This window comes from Pelophylax lessonae (genome assembly GCF_965119305.1).
Source record: "Pelophylax lessonae genome assembly, chromosome: 5".
NCBI lineage: Eukaryota > Metazoa > Chordata > Amphibia > Anura > Ranidae > Pelophylax > Pelophylax lessonae.
This window is the reverse complement of record NC_138772.1, coordinates 179,453,389-179,474,528: the sequence shown is the minus strand read 5'-3', so window position 1 is coordinate 179,474,528 and position 21,140 is coordinate 179,453,389. Positions and strand designations below refer to the sequence as shown.

At 43.6% G+C, this 21,140-nt stretch overlaps 1 protein-coding gene across 13 annotated transcripts in view; it reads left to right on the top strand.

The window, feature by feature from the left end:
- Positions 1-21,140, top strand: part of TRAK1 (trafficking kinesin protein 1) — a 326,839-nt gene that overhangs the window by 251,373 nt on the left and 54,326 nt on the right. For all 13 annotated transcript variants that reach the window (XM_082258136.1, XM_082258142.1, XM_082258144.1 and 10 more), the window contains 3 exons: positions 511-587; positions 11,899-12,015; positions 15,372-15,472. In XM_082258136.1, coding sequence (XP_082114262.1) covers positions 537-587; positions 11,899-12,015; positions 15,372-15,472 — 269 coding nt within the window. In that variant the 5' untranslated portion in view covers positions 511-536. The remainder of the gene's footprint in view (positions 1-510; positions 588-11,898; positions 12,016-15,371; positions 15,473-21,140) is intronic.

Genomic DNA, 21,140 nt, shown 5'->3' with positions numbered 1-21,140 from the left:
GTGGTGTGCACCTTGATGGACTTGACCCTTAGTATGCCAGCACATTTTACAGATTGGCTGAATTTCTGTAAGCTTTAGCTTTAATTACCCTTGGCCCTAAACACAAGTATGATTAGGCTCTGATAGAAGCATTTTCTTCCTGACCTTCGTAATAACATTTGTTCTGGATCATTAAATTTGGTTCGGGGGGGGGGGGGTACTGTTACAAATGTGTTATCTGGACTTTTTGCTAATTAGAAGGCTTTAAAAGTTTTGAGTCACTCGAACAATTAGGCAGATTCTCACTTATGTAGGTTCACACTTATTCCAGTGATTCTGAAAGTATCGGTGCCAGAGACAGCGCCAGACAGTTAACAGTTTTCTAAGGAGGTAACCAATTGCAGCTATGCAGGATTCCTTTAGGAAAAGGCATTGTTGTTTCCATAAAAGCCTAACTATGCAATTTTTTTTTCTTAGTTTCTATGAAGACATACCGTACATCATTTTTACTCTTGTCTCCTTTATTTTCAGTTTTATGTGCTGAACGAGTTGGCCAGATGACTAAAACATACAATGATATAGATGCTGTAACACGTCTACTAGAAGAGGTAAGTTTTTCGTACCTGAGCTTTAAAAGACTTGAACCCAGAATTGTTCATGAACATTGATAGTAGATGTGTTTTTATGTATATATGTATAGGAGCTTATTAAAAAGATCTGTGAATAGTTTACAAAAGAGAGTCTATCTGTTGTAGAGTCTGCCACCAATTTGCATTTATTTCCATGACATCGCTATCTGCAAGTCAAAGCGCCACATGCATAGTCCATTGTTCTGACTGTAGTCTTGAAGTCAAGCTTTTTATTTAACAATTTGAGAGTAAACGCTCTTCCATATTTCACAGAATCTTCTAAATGGTGATTAAAAAGCTTGATTTGATCACAAATGGAAAAATATTGTAAAGACTTTGGTCTATATATGTATGGACTAACTTATTAAACAGAAGATCTAAAATTATAGTACAATTTCATAAGTGGCCCTTCAACATATATGCGGCAAAAACAATTCTTACATTACAGTATATAGATAAAACTAAAATAATTTGTTCCTGCCATTTACTGGTCACTAGTTGCTTAGGTCTTCCTGATGCATCTTGGGAGATTGCCATCTAGTTTATTTTCCCTAATTCAGACATTCTCAACCAGAACTCCATGGAACCCTAGGGTTCCTACAGAGATTGCGAGGGGTTCCTTGAGCATAGGCTGATTGAACTCCCATCTGATTTTACCTGCACAGTTGCAGGGGCAGAGCCACTTGGCAGAGTCAGCAGCTTGACATCAATGATCTTTTTAGCAATCTGTAAGGGTGACATTCTGACCACCACTGTAAGGGGTGTGTTCTTCCTACTGACCACCAATAAAAGTGCATTTCTCTATCGCTCATTGACAGACGTAGTCCTCGGTGATTCAACACCCTCGGGTTATGCTGCCCTCTGCAGGAGTAGGACTAGACAGGAAAGAAAATGCTCTGGCCACACCCTAGGGGCAGTCCCAGAGGGTATATCCTCTCACTTCCTGCCCTAGCACATCAGTTTTTTTCTGTCTAGTTAGGAGTAGGACCTAGATACCTTGCTGGGATCTTCGGTCCTGGCAGGATTTTTTTCTTAGAAAAGATTTTTTAGACAGCTTTTTTTCTCCAGTGTTCCTGTGAGATCTTCAAGCAAGAAAGCTGAACTGGGCGACGGGCTGGATGTTGAGATCCAGTGGTCACCCCATTTCAGCCTACGAGCGCGTGCAGGCCATAGCTCCGCGCTGGGTCGGCCGCGACATAGTCTCACTGGACAGGGAATGATCCCGCGAGTTAAACGTCTCGCTGAAACGCCAAAGACCATGAGTCACGGCGTCCGTATTGGTCGACAGCCCTCCTACCTCGGTGGAGAGGGGTACTGTCAGGAGTTGGCGCCCGCCTGGTTCCGGTATGGTGAGTAGTATGTTCCCCCTTTCCCCTGACGGGTCTTGTGGTGAACGCGGGCCCCTCTCTGTAATGGTAAGGATGGGTTCCCCTCTATCCTATAACATGTCACAGATCCCCCTAATTGAGTGTGATTTTTGTGTACAAGAAGCCAGGAGGCTTGGTTTGGGAGCTGACAATCTAATTGTAAAAATGTGAAAATGATTGTAGTCAGTGGCAGTACTAGAACTTTACTGTGATAGTATAAGGTATCCTACCTGTCAGAAGCCACAGGTCGATGTCTATACATGTATACTGCATTCCAGATCATTCCTCCAGCTAAGCAGATGCCTCCCGACGGCCACGGACCGCATACGGCCCGCCAGGGTCCGGTACCGCCGACCACGCTGACCACCATGAGGGTGAAGGGTTGTGAGGCCGAGATCCTTCTGCAGACATGCCACTATTCTGTGCAGGCCGCCGACATTGTCTGGTAGATCGCACGAGGCCGCCTTTTTGGTGTAGCCTCGTGTCTCCAGCATGGGGGCGGCCATGTTTGAGGTGACTCAAACACCTCGTGGAGCCAGGGGGAGGCGCCGGTAGGCGTGTTAAGGGGCGGAGCCGCCTCCTTTACCCAGGAAATAGGGCCAAAGACTTCCTGTCTGTAACAGGACAGCACTGAGCAAGCTGATGAAAACTTCTGTGCATCAGGGATGAGCCTTGGGGTCTCTCTCTCTCTCTGTGGGGTCCAAAAAAGCAGGTAACACTAAGGGGCGCTGTTGCGACTGGGGGATACAAAAAAAAAAAAAAAAGAGTTTTTTACTTTGTCATTTTTTGTCGCTGGCAAATGTCTTGTATAATCATTGACCCTGCCGCATAGGTATCCCCACCTGATCCCCTCAAGGTGGCCGCAGGACCCTCCAGTACCCCACTTGTTTTTAATGCATTATCGGCAGTTTTGGAGTCTTTGGTATCCCGGGTGGAGGTGGCCTGTCAGGGACGGGGGTCAAGAAGCGACCCCCGCCTACCCCCATTGTTAGATACTTCAGATACGGATTCGGAGCTGGTCTATGCAGTTGCAGGTCCCTCTTAGGGGGCTGTTGTCTCAGGTTATATCTCCTCAGCAGCGAGGAGCACGTTTCTGCCTCCGCCATAGCACAAGAGTGGTGGATGCACTAGGTGTGTCCGTCCGGGAAACCTTGAGGTTACACCGGCAGAGGTAGCTGAGACTGAGATTCCTTTTTGGTACTTGTTAGCCTACCAAAAGGGCGAAGGATTTTCCTTTACCCAAATGGGGTAGTTTGAAACGAACCCCTGTTATTTCCAAACGCATGGCTAGGTGCTATCCGTTTGAGGAATTCCTCTTTTATAGGATAGACGGTACCACCTGCTGTCTTGCCACAGACTGTTAGGATAAAAGGACCTCGTAACTAACGAGGACCTTCCTTTTCTGCTCATAAAGAGTTGTTCCGTTCCGCGAGGGCGGGCGATAAGGCGAAACCCTCCAAAGCCCCTTTAGAGGGGTTTCAAAGGGCGCTGGTCGGCTAAACAAAAAGTCCGGCTCAGCCAAGCCTGAAGAATATAGCCTGATGCGCCCCTACCCATCTCTGGGGTGGGGCGGATGTCTTCACTGGTTTCTGGAGGACACAGGATCGAGTTTCGATCACTTCCACCGGTGCGATTCTTCCCTTCTAACATTGAACGGTTTCAGGGGTTCTATTCGAACCTGTTCACAACGCCCAGGAAAGAGGGCAAGGTGCGTCCAAATCTGGACTTGGGAAAAAATAGAGTCCATCCGTACAGTGGTGGCCTCCCTGCATCAGGGGGATTCCTGGCGTCCATAGACATTTAGGAGGCCTATCTTTATATCCCCATCATCGCAGGACATCAGCGTTTTTCTTCGCTTTCCCAAAGATCATCCCTGGTTCCCACCAGGAGACTGAACTATCTGGGCCTAAGGTTGGATACATCCTGGGCAAGAGAGTTTCTCCTTGCGGAGAAACTCCAGAAGGTTCAGTCAACGATTCGGATGTTGCTGTCCGTCAATTGGCTGGGACTGATGGTGGCCTTCTTAGAGGCAGTACCGTATACCCAGTCTCATACCCAAATTCTCCTGAAGGAGATTCTTTTTTAATGGAATCAGTATTCCGATTCCCTGGACAATCGGATCCGGTTGAGCGAGCGGACCAGGAAGTCTCCGATGTTCAACCAGGGGAGGTCATTTCTCCGATAGCATCCAGATTACCAATAAGGGTATCGGAACTGAGAGCGATCAGATTTTGTCTGATTTACTGGATCAAGCAGCTCTAGAGCAGCCCGATTCGGATCCAATCGCATATGGCCTCTTCATCCAGAGGTTTTTCACTAACTGTCCCTTCATTGGGACATCCCGGAGGTGGATCTGTTGGCACCTTGGCTCAACAGGAAGGTGCGGAGGTTTGTAGCTCGCACCGCGATCCTCTAGCGGACGCAGCAGAAACGCTGATCGCCCCGTGGGGGCAGTATCAGCTACGGCATACCTTCCATCCTCTCAAGTTACTGCGAACTTCTTCACAGGATAGAGGTGGAGGGAATTCCAGTTATTCTGGAAATTCCGGACTGACCTCGTCGAGCCGGGTACGCCGACTTGGTGAGGCTAGTCGCGGACGCTCCTTGGAGACTTCCTCTCAGGGAGGATTTGCGGTCTCAGGGACCGATCTTCCATCTTGCTTTACAATCGCTGGCTTAATGGCCTGGCCATTGAGACCCAGGTACTGAAGGACAAGGGAGTGTCAGCTTCAGTTATTCCTACCTCCAGTTAAAGCAAGGAAAGCGACTTCCAGCACATGGAAGTCTTATATTGCGTGGTGTGAATCTCTTGGATTTCCCCCACATACCTATTCGGTGACCCGAATTTTGGTCTGTCTGCAACAAGGGGTTGAGCAGAAACTATCCTTGAGCACGATCAAGGGTCAGGGTTTCGGCGTTAGCAATCTTCTTCCTAGAAACCTTTGGCTAATCATTCCTTGGTGCTGAATTTCATCCAGGGGGTGCGACATCTAGCTCCGCCAGTACGCGCACCCTTACCACCTGGGATCTTAATTTAGTGTGGTCGGTTCTTCAGAAACTTCTCTTTGAAGATATTAGGGAGATTCCCTTGCTTACATTATCCCAGAAGGTGGCCTTCTTGGTGGCCATTACTTCTGTACGCAGGGGGTCAGAACTGGTCGCATTATCCTGTCATTCCCCAGATCTGGTGGTTCATAGGGATAAGGTGGTTCTTCTTCCGAATCCATCCTTCCTTCCTAAAGTGGTTTTCGTAAGACGGACTCACTTTTTGTAATCACGGATAGCCATTGAAGGGGATTGCCTGTGTCTGCCGCGACCAGATCTAGATGGATCAGTCAGACGGTGGTACAGGCTTATTCTATTAAGGGTCGGAATCCTCCGTTCCCTGTTAGGGCGCACTTCACTCGAGCGCTCAGTACTTCCTGGGCCTATCGCCATCAGGCGTCAGTGGTCCAGGTATGTAAGGCGGCCACCTGGTCGTCGGTACATACCTTTACAAAATTTTATAAGATTGATGTGATGGCATCGGCGGATGCCTCATTTGGCCGCAAGGTTTTGCAGGCCGCAATTTGAGGAGACCGGTGGTCTACCTCGGGGGTTTTTTTCTGTTGAAAGATTTCTGTTGAGTCTCATCATTGAGGATGAGCATTGTAAACTTCTAGTTGGCACCGGTTGGGCCTTCTAGATTGGATTTGATTTTCATTTTCCCACCCCTCATTTGTGGTACTGCTTTGGGACGTCCCGAGGGTGTTGAATCACCGAGGACTACGTCTGTCAATGAGCGATAGAGAAAAATGGATTTTTGTAAAATCTTACCGTAAAATCCTTTTCTCTTAGCTCATTGACAGACGTAGTACCCGCCCCTCTGTTTTTGAGTTTGGTTGGGTTAAATTCTCTAAACACTGCTTTGTGACATAACTGATGTGCTAGGGCAGGAAGTGAGAGGATATACCCTCTGGGACTGCCCCTAGGGTGTGGCCAGAGCATTTTCTTTCCTGTCTAGTCCTACTCCTGCAGAGGGCAGCATAACCCGAGGGTGTTGAATCACCGAGGACTACGTCTGTCAATGAGCTAAGAGAAAAGGATTTTACGGTAAGATTTTACAAAAATCTTTTTTCTCAATGACACCTAAGGAATTGCTTTTAGAAGGGGTTTCAAAAGACCTGAAAATGATTTTAAGGGTTTTTCTAAAGTAAAAATGTTTTAGAAAAGTTGCCCTAATCTGTCCAGCCAATTCAAGGTACTGGACTATAAGGTGGCTGTAAACCCTTACATATGCCCACTGAAATGACTAGTCTTGGGTGATATTCTGAGATGAAACAAATCCTCCTAAGTTGTACATGTTTATCTGCTGTCCTCTCACACAGATCAAAGACTAGTTCTCATTAGCAGAAGGCAGTGGGTGGGGATCTGACTTCACACGCACTGCAAAGCTAGAGCACAGAGCTCAATGAAACCTGAAACCATATTATTGAACAGAGAGTGCTGGTGAACCAATAATTTTATATGCATCTTTATCTGATTCCTGCTCAGCCTATGACTGAATTACGCTGGCACTGGCCTTTCATCGTTCCGGGTGGACATTATATGATGCTCCCGGATCGCGGCCTGCAATCTGTCATCCGCTTTGTCTGCAGGACACGGTCAATGACTGATTAGTGTACCTTGCCGGTGCCATGTGATCGCCGTGACAAATCACAGCAGGTCACATGACGGTGGTACACAATGGATGGCTTTCTTTCATGCCATCCAATGTGTACAACTGTGTTGCTAGCTGTGATTGGTCAATTTGATCACATGGTACAGACAGGGCCATTTACAGCCCATGTGATTTAGCTTTGACCAATCACAGCTAATCACAATGTAATGCACTGCTATAAATAAAAATAACGTGTAAAAAAAAAAAAAAATCCTGATTACTTCCCCCAGAGCAGTACAATGTTACTATGGAAACATTATATTGCAATTAATGCATTACATTAAAAAAAAGTATGTTTTTTTGTACTGTCAACAGTCAGTGTCCCTGATAACCCCAGTTATATGATGATGCTGTACAGCATTGGTGAGTTTTCTTTTGTCCCCACAATGCCTCCTAATAAATACCTTGGACTGTCTACTTTACAAAAAGGGTAATTTAGGGGTTATTTTTAACTTCCTGGCATTTTAGGGCCTGAAGAAATGATAGGCCACCAGTACATCAGGATTGATTAATTTTCAGATATATATAGTTTGTGACTAACTTTCACACAGACTAAATATTATACACTGATTTGGGTTATTTTCACAAAAGAAATGTAGCAGAATACATTTTAGACTAAATCTATGAAGAACAATTAGTTATTTGCAAAATGTCATAACCGAAATGAAGAAAAACGCAGGTTTTTTTTCCTTGTAAATTTTCAGTCTTTTTCGTTTTATTTAGCAAAAAAAAAAAAACTCAGTGGTGAATAAATACCACCAAAAGAAACTTATATTTTTGTGAACAAAATGATAAAAAAATTAGTTTAGGTACAGTGTTGCATGACCGCACAATTGTCATTCAAAGTGCAACAGCGCTGAAAGCTGAAAATTGGCCTGGGCAGGAAAGGGGTTAAAGTGTCCTTCCTTTGTTCCATCTTATTAATGCTGATCTGCAGCCTCTTTGCAGCCACTTCTGTCTATATACATGTGCTTAAAAAATGGCTGCTTGTCATTTCTCAGAACCGTTTTTTTGATGGTGACAACGGTGAATCATGCCTGTGTATAATGTGCTGAAATTACTACTTTTAGTTTCCATTAGAATGAATAAAAGCCATTCAAGTGCACAGATATCAAATGACCTTAGCATATCTGAAATAGTTGCAAAGGCCATACATTTATTGTGAATATAAAAAGTCCCAAGAAACTTCCAGTGATCAAAGACTGCCCTTAGGTTACTCCATAAACTCTTAAGCAGGCCAGGGGAAACTCCAGGGGTGCTGTATTGGTGTGGCTAGAGCAGTGGTTCTCAACTCTGGGCCTCAGGACCCACTAACAGGCCAGGTTTGCAAGATTACTGAAATACATCACAGGTGATATATTTTGCTGCTCAGTGATTGCAGTATTCTTGTCTGTATCTCCCCAAGTTGATACTTAAAATCTTGCCTGTTAGTGGGTCCTGAGGACCGTAGTTGAAAATCACTGGGCTAGAGGGTCAAATCTTGCCCAGAAACCAGGAGCGGCTGTGTGGTGTAGAACCCCCCCCCCCCCCTAGTTTACAATCTGGGGGAGAGGGACGATGGACAGTCAGAGGGAGCAGGTAGTCGTGCCAGACCTCCAGTGCCAACAGGACTGAACTGCAGAAATACTGGTCCCTTGTACAGCGGCCATAAGCAAGTCAGGTCACCACTACGTCCAATGTATTTTCCTGGAAACCGGAAAGAGCATCCCGCCATCTCCATAATGATGTTTTTATGAAAAGTGCTGGGGTGGTACACTGTGTTAGGTAGAACTTGCGGTGCTTCCCAATTCGCTTTCTCATGGGTCTCTTGGTGCGCACAATGTATAAAAAGTTACAGGGACAAACCAAGCTGTATATGACATATTCACTAGAACAGTTAATGTAACGGATCAACCAGCAACCCAACCGGGTACCTCAATCGACAGATGCTCCTAGTGCTTCCCGAGGGCTCAATTTGGGCCTGAAAGGAGCTTCCCGAGGGCTCATGGCCTGGAAGGAATTATGGCCATGCATTATAAACCGACATGTCAAACAGTTGATAACCAACTCTATTATAAAAAAGAAAAAAAAAAAAACATCAGTTTTTGCCACTTTGCTATTTAGTTTGCTAGAGGCTTCAGTACTTTTAAAGTTACAGGCTTTTTTAAAGAGAACATTGGGGAGCTTTGCTAACAAAAAGCCTAACTTCAAATCATGATGTAGGATGTGCCAATTTTTTCCTAATGATGTGCGCTATTGCATTTTGATTGTAGTGTTACTGTAAAAATGACACTGGCAGGGAAGGGGTTAACAGTACTGGTGATCAAGGGGTTAAATGTGACCCTAGGGGCGCGATTCTAACTGGGGGGGTCATCACAGAGACATGTGATCCTATATAGCAGGATCACATGACATCTGTAATCACTTCAGGGAGAAGTACGGACGGCTGTGTTTACATCAGCCGTCCATCCTTCTCTCTAAACTGCGGGAGAGTGCGAGTGGCCGGCGGCCATCGCAGCCGCCTGCCACATGCACTAGCTTCCCAGTTGAGGAGCGGGGGCGGGAGCGCGCATCCGGCGGCACGCGATCGCCCCCTAGCTCCTCCCAGGCGAGGGCCGTACATGTACGGGCCTTTGCCTGGGAGAGCCAGACTGCCACCATACAACTGTGGCTTGCGGTCGGCAAGTGGTTAATAGCTGTGCACTTGAATGTGGGGTTTTCTTTCTTCTTCATGTACTGTAAAAACGCCAATAAACTGCTAATGCTCCTAAATGCTTCTAAAAGTTACTAAAACTCTACTACAAGCTGGCACAAAAAGCTATTTTCATGCAGTTTTTTTTTTCCCTATTGTTTTTCTGAGCTTATAAAAAAACGCTAGTGTGCTTGGAGCCTTAGATTTTCCTAAATTAGTTGTATTTGACATTCAGTAAAGTAGCTACTTTAGCGATTCTAAATTTGTTTTGGTTACTCTGAACAGGTAACAAATGTCCTTTTCTCCACTCTCCTATTCTTTCCTTTTACCCCTCCCCCTTCGCTTTCTCTTGTTCCTACCCTTTTATTACATTTTTCAGTTGTTTCTTAGTCCTTTTTATGCCCAGATATATTTGGATACAGTCAGTCAAGGTTAACTATATGAAGCATGTTGCCGGTATGTTACAGTGCGTGCGTACCAATATGTAGGTCAGTTGGAAATTGACTTCTTGTTTTGTCTTATATTGTATCATGTTATTTATACGTATTGTAGGAACCCAATAAAAACCCATTGAAAAGAAAAGGTAATATGTAAAGTGTATTTATAACCCAAACTTTTTTTATTGGTTTTACACTTGTGAGATTTTTTTTTGACACAACAGTAAGGCTGGCCATACACTATACAATTTTCTTATTCAATTTCCTTTAGATTTACCTTAAACTATGTAGTGCAAGGGCCTGCCTGACTGCATATAAATTGAAAGTGTTTAGGTTTGACCCTATATTACATGGTTTTGGTAAATCTAAAGGAAAGTTGAACAAGAAAATTGTATAGTGTATGGCCAGCCTTAAGCTGGCCATACATAGATCAAAATACAGCTTGTTCAGCAGGGTTTGGCTGAATTCCGATCCATGTATGGGCAGCCTGGTTGTACACAAGTTGATCCATTGATCAACCCATGGTGGAAGGAAATAAAATTGCATAATGTATGGCCTAGTGGGCAGCAGCTGCATCACATTAATTATACCTTTTAAAATTCCTAAGCGCAGGTTTAAAATCATTTTACTAATGTATGGCCTGCTTTAGGCTTCATGTACACATAGCCTATGATGACCTCCGGCAAAATGTGGCAAATTAGCACCGCGGTCAAAACGTGCCCATCCTGAATTCAATTCTTCCATGTTCAGGAAAGGGAGGTTGAACCTCCCCTTACCGCTGCAGCTCCTAAACAATCCTAAAAGCCTATGTGTACATGGACGCATAGGCTTTTAAGAAGTTGAGTTTAGGAGCTTTTGGAAAAAAAACGACAAAAGCTCCTAAACTCAAATCTAGGAGCTGTAGTGTACATGAAGCCTTAGGGGTCTTTCACACGGCCGTTCAGTTTTTTGGCTCCGCTCTGGTCCTTTTTTTTTTTCACGGAGCGGATGACACTTGTGTCATCCGCTCCGTATGTCCGCATATCATCCCATCCGTTTGCGGATGATATACGGACATAATGTAAGTCTATGGGCATTGCGGATGTCAGCGGATGACACCGCTGACATCCAATTTTGCTTCCTTTACGTTTTTTTAACAGAGGAAAAATAGGGTTCTGTTCCGTTCCAAAAAACGGAACAGAACTGAAAGGAAGAAAATCGGATGTCAGCGGATGGTATTCCGCTGACATCCGCAATGCCATTGACATACATTATGTCCATAAATCATCCGCAAAAAAATAGGATGATTTGCGGACATACAGAGCGCCCGTGTGAAAGGGCCCTTAATGAGTAGAAATCTTACCAAAATAAGGTCACCGAAATTGGGGTCTTCAAATATCTCCCCCCATCTTCTGTTACTGTGTGAACCATATTTGCTATAGCTTCTTCTCCTGGTAACAGTGATCTGCAGGATAAATGGAGAAGGGACATTTCTCTAATAGGGACACATACAGCTATAAAAACATTGATAGAGCCTCTAAACCTCCCCATACTCTATCCAAAACAAAGCATACAAAAGGCTTTGGGATGCACTTTCCAGTACCATGTGCCTGAGCCCTTACTGGTAAAATGAGAACTTTATCAGAGTGACTCAGGTTGAACCAGTTTAATAGTATGTACAGTTATTTGAAAAGTTTGCTGTTATTTTAACATTGATATAAATAATCTGGAGCAATATTTCTACATGACAGGTCTGTGAAGAAGTGAATTGTAAGAAGTGTTATAAATGTTAGGAGGGAATTCTGTACATGTCCATTCAGCCTTTGTATAATAGACATTGATAAGGGTGTGCCAAAAAGGTACATTTTATGGTAGCTGATAGCAACATAATAGGCAGTGTCTTTGTATAGGTAATCCATTAATGATACCAAGCACATAGAGACCAAGTTTTGTAGATACACAGAAGCACCCTTTTTATTGTTCCGGTACCAGGCACTTGTTTTTGTTTTTTGCTCCATGTGGTTTGCAGGTATCATGCAAAAGAACTTTATTTAACACAATCAAAGAATTAACACAAATTTTCAGTATTAACATGTAACAATAAACTTTTGTATTCTGTTTTGTTTTATGCACACAGAAAGAACGAGATCTGGAATTGGCTGCTCGGATTGGTCAGTCTTTGTTAAAGAAGAATAAAACTCTTACAGAAAGGAACGAATACCTTGAAGAACAAGTAGAGCACATTAGAGAAGAGGTAGAGAATGCATATATTGTAATGTTCTATGACCTTACAAACCCTCTTTTGTAAAGTGAAAGAATATGAATATCCCTAATTGCACACCTAATGAATAGCTTTCAGTGACCTCTGTGCATAGTTCATACAACACCTTCTGAATGCTTCCAAAACAGCAGGTCAGTTCAGAAGACAAGCACATACCACAACAGACCAGCTAGGTATTATACTTTTATTGTACTACCCTTCTAAACATAAAGGCTGTGGATTATAGCCCAGTAGTATTTATTAATGACTTAAAGCTAAACTCTAGGCAAACACCTAAAAAAAAAAAAAAAACAATACATAAAAGGGAACCTTTTTACCTGTCAAAGAATTTGTATTTCTGTCCATCAAGTCCAGAAATGTACACCGCTCTGCCACCCAGCACGGTCTGGTCTGGCAGGACAGGAGATCCTATTTTTCTCTGCTTCAGTTAAAAGGAAATCTATTGTTACAGAATACCCTTTGGTTCTATAACATCAGCATCAGTAATATGAATACAAACAATAGTTATTTTTGACAATCCATTATATACTTACTTGAAAAATCTCCTTTCATGTTGTGAGTTCTGCCTGTCTGCCGGTCATCTCTTTCCACAACTTCCTGGATTCCCTGCATGCTTTGCAGCTTCTCCTCTGCTGTTTTTCAATTTATATGAACTACATATCCCATGGTACCTTGCTACCTGACAGCAGTGATTCCGGTACAGTACTGACTCCGCCTACTGAAACTCCTACCAGCGCCTCTGTAGTTCAGAAGGCAAGTTCTGTGAATTCTGCGATGCTGTGAATACATGTCACAAAATTTAAAGGAAATAAATATGTGGATATTTTCACAAAGGCAGATGGTTCAAAAAGCAACAATCCAACATCTGTCTGGGTCAGCCAGGTGAGATAATGGAGCTTTCTGCAAAGTTTAAATAAATCTCCTGCCCTTTAGCATGGACAAATTGGGCCCTAATTGTTGCCCTCTTTCTTATGCTAGCCTTTCAGTTTCAAATATCAGCCTATTGCTGCTGAATTGGCCTGAATTCGAGCCTTGTATAACCCTTACCACCACCTGGCACAATGGTTTTAGATTTAAAAATTGAAGGGCCTGATTGATGATGGTATTGGTCAGCTGCAAAAATCTGCCTTACACCTGCTATTACATTTTATTTCAGTTTTCATTATTTTTATTTCCTTCAGTGGCTTGTGCATTTTATTTTGCAACTATGTGCTATGTGTGGTGGAAAGCTAACCCTGCACATCAACCTGAACACACAATCCTCACCGTAAAACATGGGGGTGGCAGCATCATGTTGTGGGGATGCTTTTCTTCAGCAGGGACAGGAAAGCTGGTCAGAGTTGAAGGGAAGATGGATGGAGCCAAATACAGGGCAATCTTAGAAGAAAACCTGTTAGAGTCTGCAAAAGACTTGAGACTGGGGCAGAGGTTCACCTCCCAGCAGGACACTGACCCTAAACATACAGCCAGAGCTACAATGGAATGGTTTAGATCAAAGCATATTCATGTGTTAGAATGGCCCAGTCAAATTCCAGACCTAAATCCAACTGAGAATTGTTGGCAAGACTTGAAAATTGTAGTTTACAGATGCTCTCCATCCATTCTGACAGCTTGAGCTATTTTGCAAAAAGGAATGGGCAAAAATGTCACTCTCCAGATGTACAAAGCTGGTAGAGACATCCCCAAAAAGACTTGCAGCTGTAATTGCAGCGAAAAGTGGTTCTACGAAGTATTGACTCGGGACGCTAAAGCCATTTATTATTTTCCTTCCACTTCACAATTATGTGCCACTTTGTGTTGGTCGATCACATAAAATCCCAATAAAAAATACATTTACTTTTTTCATCAAAACAACAAAATGTGGAACATGAATACTTTTTCATGCGCTGTATGCATCTCTGAATTTTGTATATCTATAGAGGCCTTATATATTTGTGGTGGTGTTAGCAATGCAAATGATTATCTAAGCATGCATTCATCCAGTTGTGGTAGATTTTACTCTTGTATGTCTATGGGGGATTTTACACATACAGTTTTAGCAAATACAGACAATAAAATTCATTAGTTAACTGGTAATTCTGTCTTCAGGGCATTCCGTGCAAAATCAGAAAACTGATTTATTTGTACTTTAGTTGAAGGAACAGGCAGTGCAGCTCAGCTTTCTCCTTCTGGCTCCCTTGGGTGGCTGGGCCTTTAGCATCATAGTTGAAAGTAGTGAATAGCTACCAACATGAAAGCCGTGTAGGCAGGATAGCTTTGGTAAGGCAGAGGACTGGAGACACCTGGGCAAAGATCAAAGCAAGAGAAACATTTGTGTCATAAAGCCAGAAAAATGAAGAAGGCGCAATCAGGAAGATAATAAAGAAAATAATTCATCCCACTCATCAGATCTTTTATGTACACTTACAGAAATGTTGATTCACCCCCTAAGGCAAGCCATAGTTGGTGCTAATTTCTTTCCTCCAATCATGGGTTGCAGGAAAGAAAATTGCTAGATTCTTCCATCAGCACAGTTAGGGTTGATGGGAGAATCCCTCCCGTGGAGCTATTGTGGTCTCCTGCCTGAAGGGGGCTGTAAGCTGTCCCTGCCGGGAGAACACCGTGATTATTGCTAGCGGCTGAAGCCGCTGATCAAGGCATGCCGAAAATTTGTCATGCTGGTTGTACCAAAGTCAATTGATGGATCAACTTGTGTACATTCAGCATGCCCAAAGATGGTTTGAATCTCGGGCGGTCCCTGCTGAACTGGCCAAGATTCAAATCATTTAAGTTTGGCTTAAGGGTGGCATCATCTCTGTCTATGTGGGGAACCAACAGTCGGTTGGGAAATATGTAATATGCAGTGCGATAAAGTAAAATGGCTACAATAAGAAAAAAATCACTATGGTTTTAGTGCTGCTTGGGACACCCTTGGCAAGATAAAAAAGAGATGCTCTTTTGTAATAGGAGATGCTCTTTTTTGCAACCTTTTAAACTGAATGTTGCAGTTAGGACTCTTCTCAAGTAAGAATAGAGAAACTGCTTCCTTAGTGCTTAGTATTTAGTCATCTTTCATTTATTTCTGGCTGATAAAGGGTACAGAGCCTTCAATCATTCTAAGTGTTCTTTTTTGCCCATTAATTGTCAGTAAATCACATAGTATTTTGAAAAGCCAATAGCAGCCATGCTTGGGTTCATCAGGCATGTAACTTTACCCAGTCGATAGTTAAAATTGAATAAATGGTATTCTTCACTTTTGTCTAAGGAATCCTATGTTTGCATACTCATTTTGTTTTGTATTAAGTGCTTTTATTGTATAGCTGACTTTATTGTCTGTTTGTCTTGCTCAGGTATCCCAGTTACGCCATGAACTGTCTATGAAAGATGAGCTGCTTCAGTTTTACACCAGTGCAGCTGAAGAGAGTGAGTCAGACTCCATCTGTTCAACACCGTAAGTCAATGCTTGTACAGAGTCTCTGTTATTTCTTCACCAGAGCACAGTAAATATTCCCTTTCGAGAGCTCCACCTCTTCTCATCTTCGTGTCTGCTAAGTGTTTGTTTGTATGTAAGGTGTGAGGAGGTAGGAAAAGATAAGATTTACAAAGCTTTCTATATCTGGACAGGTTATTGTTAGCTCCTTTGACACTGGGTTTTCATACATATTAAACTTAGCAGATTTAGTTGATGTCAGGCATAAGCCACCGATTTCAGTACCCTGGCAGGTGAATACCAGATTTGTTAATCAGTTCTATCAATTTGATGTTATCACTGTCCAATTGTGTATAGCTGTTTGTAGCCAGCAGTGAAATTAAAGAAGATAAATATTTTTTAAAGCTTAATTCCAGGAATTCAGACACTTTGTAAAATGTACAAGTATACTATGAGTTAAGTCCAACTGGCCACCTCTTGGATATTTCTAATTTACATCTGACCGATTTATGGAGCGCCAGGATGATCACTATCCCTACCATGCCGGCGCTGGACCTTCTAGTTTCAGCTCCTTCAGCAGCATTCTCCGACCCAATCGTAGAGTGCTTTGTATTATGTGATGTCATTCACAGAGTATAAATGTTTATGTGAATGAGCAGCAGAGGGTAGGGGAATGCTGCAGAGCTGTTGTGTGAGAGAACATAGCATGTCTCCCAACTGAGTTTTGGGATGGTAGATAACGTAGCTTTCTTCCCCAAGCTCCAAAAAAATACTCGATGTAAGTTAAAGAGATAAGTCCAAGAGGTAGTGTGCACTGGGTTATACTGCCAACACATCCACCTCCAGAGATGCCCCACTGGAGACACAACTGATGAAACACCTCCGGATTAAGGGACCACTCCTCTTGGTCCAACGCCTGCCGATTTAGGTAATCCACCTGACAGTTTTCCACCTCGGGAAGGTGTACAGCGGAGAGGGCTGGAATGAACCATTCTGCCCACCTTAGAATGCCAGCTACCTCCAGAGCCGCCAGGACACTTCTTGTGCCCCCCCCCCTGGTGATTGACATACAGTCAGGTCCATAAATATTGGGACTTCGAAACAATTCTAATCTTTTTGGCTCTATACACCACCAGAATGGATTTAAAATGAAACAAACAAGATGTGCTTTAACTGCAGACTTTCAGCTTTAATTTGAGGGTATTTACATCCAAATCAGGTGAACGGTGTAGGAATTACAACAGTTTGTATATGTGCCTCCCACTTTTTAAGGGACCAAAAGTAATAGGACAGATTAACAATCATAAATCAAACTTTCACTTTTTAATACTTGGTTGCAAATCCTTTGCAGTCAATTACAGGCTGAAGTCTGGAATGCATAGACATCACCAGACGCTGGGTTTCACCCCTGGTGATGCTCTGCCAGGCATCTACTGCAACTGTCTTCAGTTCCTGCTTGTTCTTGGGGCATTTTCCCTTCAGTTTTGTCTTCAGCAAGTGAAATGCATGCTCAATCAGATTCAGGTTAGGTGATTGACTTGGCCACTGCATAACATTCCACTTCTTTCCCTTAAACTCTTTGGTTGCTTTCACAGTATGCTTAAGGTCATTGCCCATCTGCACTGTGAAGCGCCGTCCAATGAGTTCTGAAGCATTTGGCTGAATATGAGCAGATAATATTGCCTGAAACACTTCAGAATTCATCCTGCCGCTTTTGTCAGCAGTCACATCATCAATAAATACAAGAGAACCAGTTCCATTGGCAGCCATACATGCCCACGTCATGACACTACCATCACCATGCTTCACTGATGAGGTGGTATGCTTTGGCTCATGAGCAGTTCCTTTCCTTCTCCATACTCTTCTCTTCCCATCACTCTGGTACAAGTTGATCTTGGTCTCATCTATCCATAGGATGTTGTTCCAGAACTGTGAAGGCTTTTTTAGATGTTTTTTTGGCAAACTCTAATCTGGCCTTCCTGTTTTTGAGGCTCACCAATGGTTTACATCTTGTGGTGAACCCTCTGTATTCACTCTGGTGAAGTCTTCTCTTGATTGTTGACTTTGACACACATACACCTACCTCCTGGAGAGTGTTCTTGATCTGGCCAACTGTTGAGGTGTTTTCTTCACCAGGGAAATAATTATTCGGTCATCTTCAGGGTCTTTTGGTGTTGCTGAGCTCACGGTGTGTTCTTCCTTTTTAAGGATGTTCCAAACAGTTGATTTGGCCACACCCATTGATCGATAGTCTGGACGCTTCCTGTGCCATGACCCCCTGAGCAAAAAAAAATTTTGTCGAGGACACCTTCCTATTCCTCCTATTCAGGAACACAGGTCCCTGTGTTCATTCCGTAAGTCCATCCCCTACACAGTTAGAAAGCGCCCGCTAGGGACACATTTAACCCTTTGATCGCCCCTGGTGTTAACCCCTTCCCTGCCAGTGTCATTAGTACAGTAACAGTGCATATTTTTAGCACTGATTACTGTAGTAGCGTCTCTGGTCCCCCCAAAAGTGTCAAAAATGTCAGGTGTCCGATTTGTCCTCCCCAATGTTGCTAAAAATCGCTGATTGCCGCCATTACTAGTAAATAAAATATGGCATAAAACCTTTCCCCTAGTTTGTTGTTGCGATAACTTGCGAAAAAAAATCAATATAAAATATTTAAAAAATCAATATACTCTTATTGGGATTTTTTTTTACCAAGAATTTGTAGCAGAATACAAATTGGCCTTTTGAAATTTTGAAAAAAATAGATTTTAATTATTTTTTTATTTTATTGGTAATGTTATATAGCAAAAGTGAAAAATATATATTTTCATAATTGTTGCTCTTTTTTTGTTTATAGCGCAAAAAATAAAAATCACAGAGGTGGTCAAATACCACCAAAAGAAATCTCTTTTTGTGGTAAAAAAAAAAGCACATGTATTTGGGTACATCATCACACGACTAAGCAATTTTCAATTAAAGTAACGCAGTGCCGAATCGCAAAAAAATGGCCTGGTCACTGGTCATTAAGGGGGTAAACCTTCCGGTCCAAAAGTGGTTAATGTTAGATGTGTTATTTAATGTTATAGTATGATTTTGTTTGAAAATGTTCCTTTTAAGCACGTTTGATTTTCTAATTGTTAGTGAGGTGCACATTCATGCACTGTGACTAGAAAATTGGACCAATGCAGAGAGACCTCTACTTGCACATAGAGCGCAGTTGTCTTTCTTTGCAGCTGACTGCCGAGGTTGAGATATTCCGCTACTGCTGACTGCTGGATTATACAGTATAAAAAGCATTTGAATTTCTCTATCGCTCATTGACAGACGTAGTCTTCTTGATTCTCAAGAGCTGGGTTATGTTGTCTCCGCAGGAGTAGGACTAGGCAGAATGACAAAACGTTCTGGCTCCACCCTAGGGGCAGTCCCTGAGGGTATATCCTCCCTCTCTCTGCTACAGGGAATCAGTTTTTTTCTGTCTAGTCAGGAGTAAGGACCTAAGTTCCTTGCTGGGATCTTTTGGTCCTGGCAAGACTTTTTTTCTTTAAGAAAAAGACATTTTTTAGGTAGTTTTCTCCAGTGTTTTTTTCCTGTGAGATCTTCAAGCAAAAATGCCGGACTGGGCGACACTTGTGGTCACCCCAGCCGGCCTACGAGCGCGCGCAGACCATGGCATTGCGCTTGGTCGGCCGCGACATATTCAAGTAAGTATGCGGGGCCGGGCGACGGGCTGGATGTTGAGATCCAGTGGTCACCCCGGTTTCTGCCTAAGAGCGCGTGCAGACCAGTGCGCTGAGTCGGCCGCGACGGAGTCCCAGTAAAGGGACTGACTTTGCGAGTTAAAAGCTCGCTTGGACGCCAGGTACCAGAGAGTCGAGGCGTCCACAAACCCCCACCCCGGTGGAGAGGGTATTGTGAAGAGAGGGTGCCTGTCGGTTCGGTATGGTGAGTAAACGTTCCCTTTTTTCCTCATTATGAGGCAGTATATATTATGGGCCCCTCCATATATGGTCAGTATATATCTGATACTTACAAGTCCCCCTTGTAATACAGTATGTGTTTGTGGGAAGTGGACTTGGTTCAAGAGCTAACACTCTACCCAGCAGACTGTAACATTACAGCAGACATAGGAGGTATAATCCTACCTTATGTGCAGTGTATCTCTGTAGATCCATATGTCACCTCTTAGCAGAGTGCAGGTGGATGTGCTGGGAAGACGATATCGGCGGTCCGCCGCCATTTTGCCGTAGACCGAATGCATGTATGTCCTCAGGTCACGCCGGCCGCCATGTTTTTGGAGTCTTATGTCTCTTCTATGGGGGTGGCCATGTTTTGTGAGCCCAGCTACCTCGTGGAGGGCTGGGAACGCCGGAAGGCGTACACAGGGGGCGGAGCCACGCCTTCTGCCCGGGAAAAAGCAAACAGCTCCTTCCAGTCTGTGTAAGACAGACGCTGACTGCAGTTTGTTGGAAACTGCACTGCATCGGTTGGTGAGCCTTGGGGGTCCCTCTCTCTCTCTCTGGGATCGAGAAGCAGGTACTCTGAGGGGCGCTATTGCGCTAGGGGGAGACACACAAAAAAAAAAAAAAAAAAAAAGAAAAAGTTTTTTTGTTTTTGCTGGCAAAGGTGTCCTGTATTAACATGGACCCTGCCACTCATGTATCTCCTCCGGATCCCCTCGAGGGGTCTGCGGGATCCTCCAGCACCCCATTGACAATTGAATCTTTGTCAGCTATTATGGAAACTTTTGTGTCCCGGGTGGAAGTGGCTTGTCAGGGACAGGGCGCAAGAAAGCGACCCCCGCCTAACCCCTTATTATCTGAAACTTCGGATTCAGACTCTGAGCCTATTTCTGCAGTTGCAGGTACTTCATCTGGTATTGGTGTCTCGGGTCCTGTCTCTTCAGACAGTGAGGAGGATGTTTCGGCATCCGCCATAGCCCGAGAGGAAGCGTTGGTAAACGCACTAATTGTATCTGTTCAAGAGACTTTAAGGTTACAGGGTATTCCATCAGAAATAGCTGAAACTGAGATCCCTTTTGGGTCTAAAAAGCGCATCAAAGTGGCGAAGGTTTTTCCATTGCCCAAATGTTTTGCCAATCCAATCGAAGAAGAATGGCGTCTGCCAAAACGCACTTTTAATATTTCTAAACGCATTGACAGGCGTTATCCGTTTGAGGAAACCCTTATTAAGAAATGGACAGAACCACCTGTGGTGGATTCACCTATTGCTAGATTGAATAAAGCCACGGTTATTCCTTTAGAAGACGCTCCGTCTTTTAAAGATCCAGTGGATCGCAAGATAGAAGCTATGTCTCGCACCATGTTTTCCTTGATTGGATCAGCTTTCAGACCAATAATTGCTATTGGTCTGGTTTCGCAGGCTGTAACTGAATGGACCAAGTGGTTACGCCGGGACTTAGAAGAAGTCCCTCAGGCGGTATCAGATTTGTTGGAACAAATGATACAGGGGTTACAGTTTGTATGTGATGCGGCGTTAGACGCCACTCCATTAATGGCGCGAGCATCAGTCTCAGCAGTGGTTCTCAGGCGTACACTGTGGCTAAAAGGTTGGTTAGCCGACCAAGGTTCCAAAAAAGCATTGGCTAATATCCCCTTTTCAGGAGAGCGTCTATTTGGAGCCAACTTAGATGAGATCATTAAGGATCTCACCGGTGGAAAAAGCACCTTTTTACCGCAA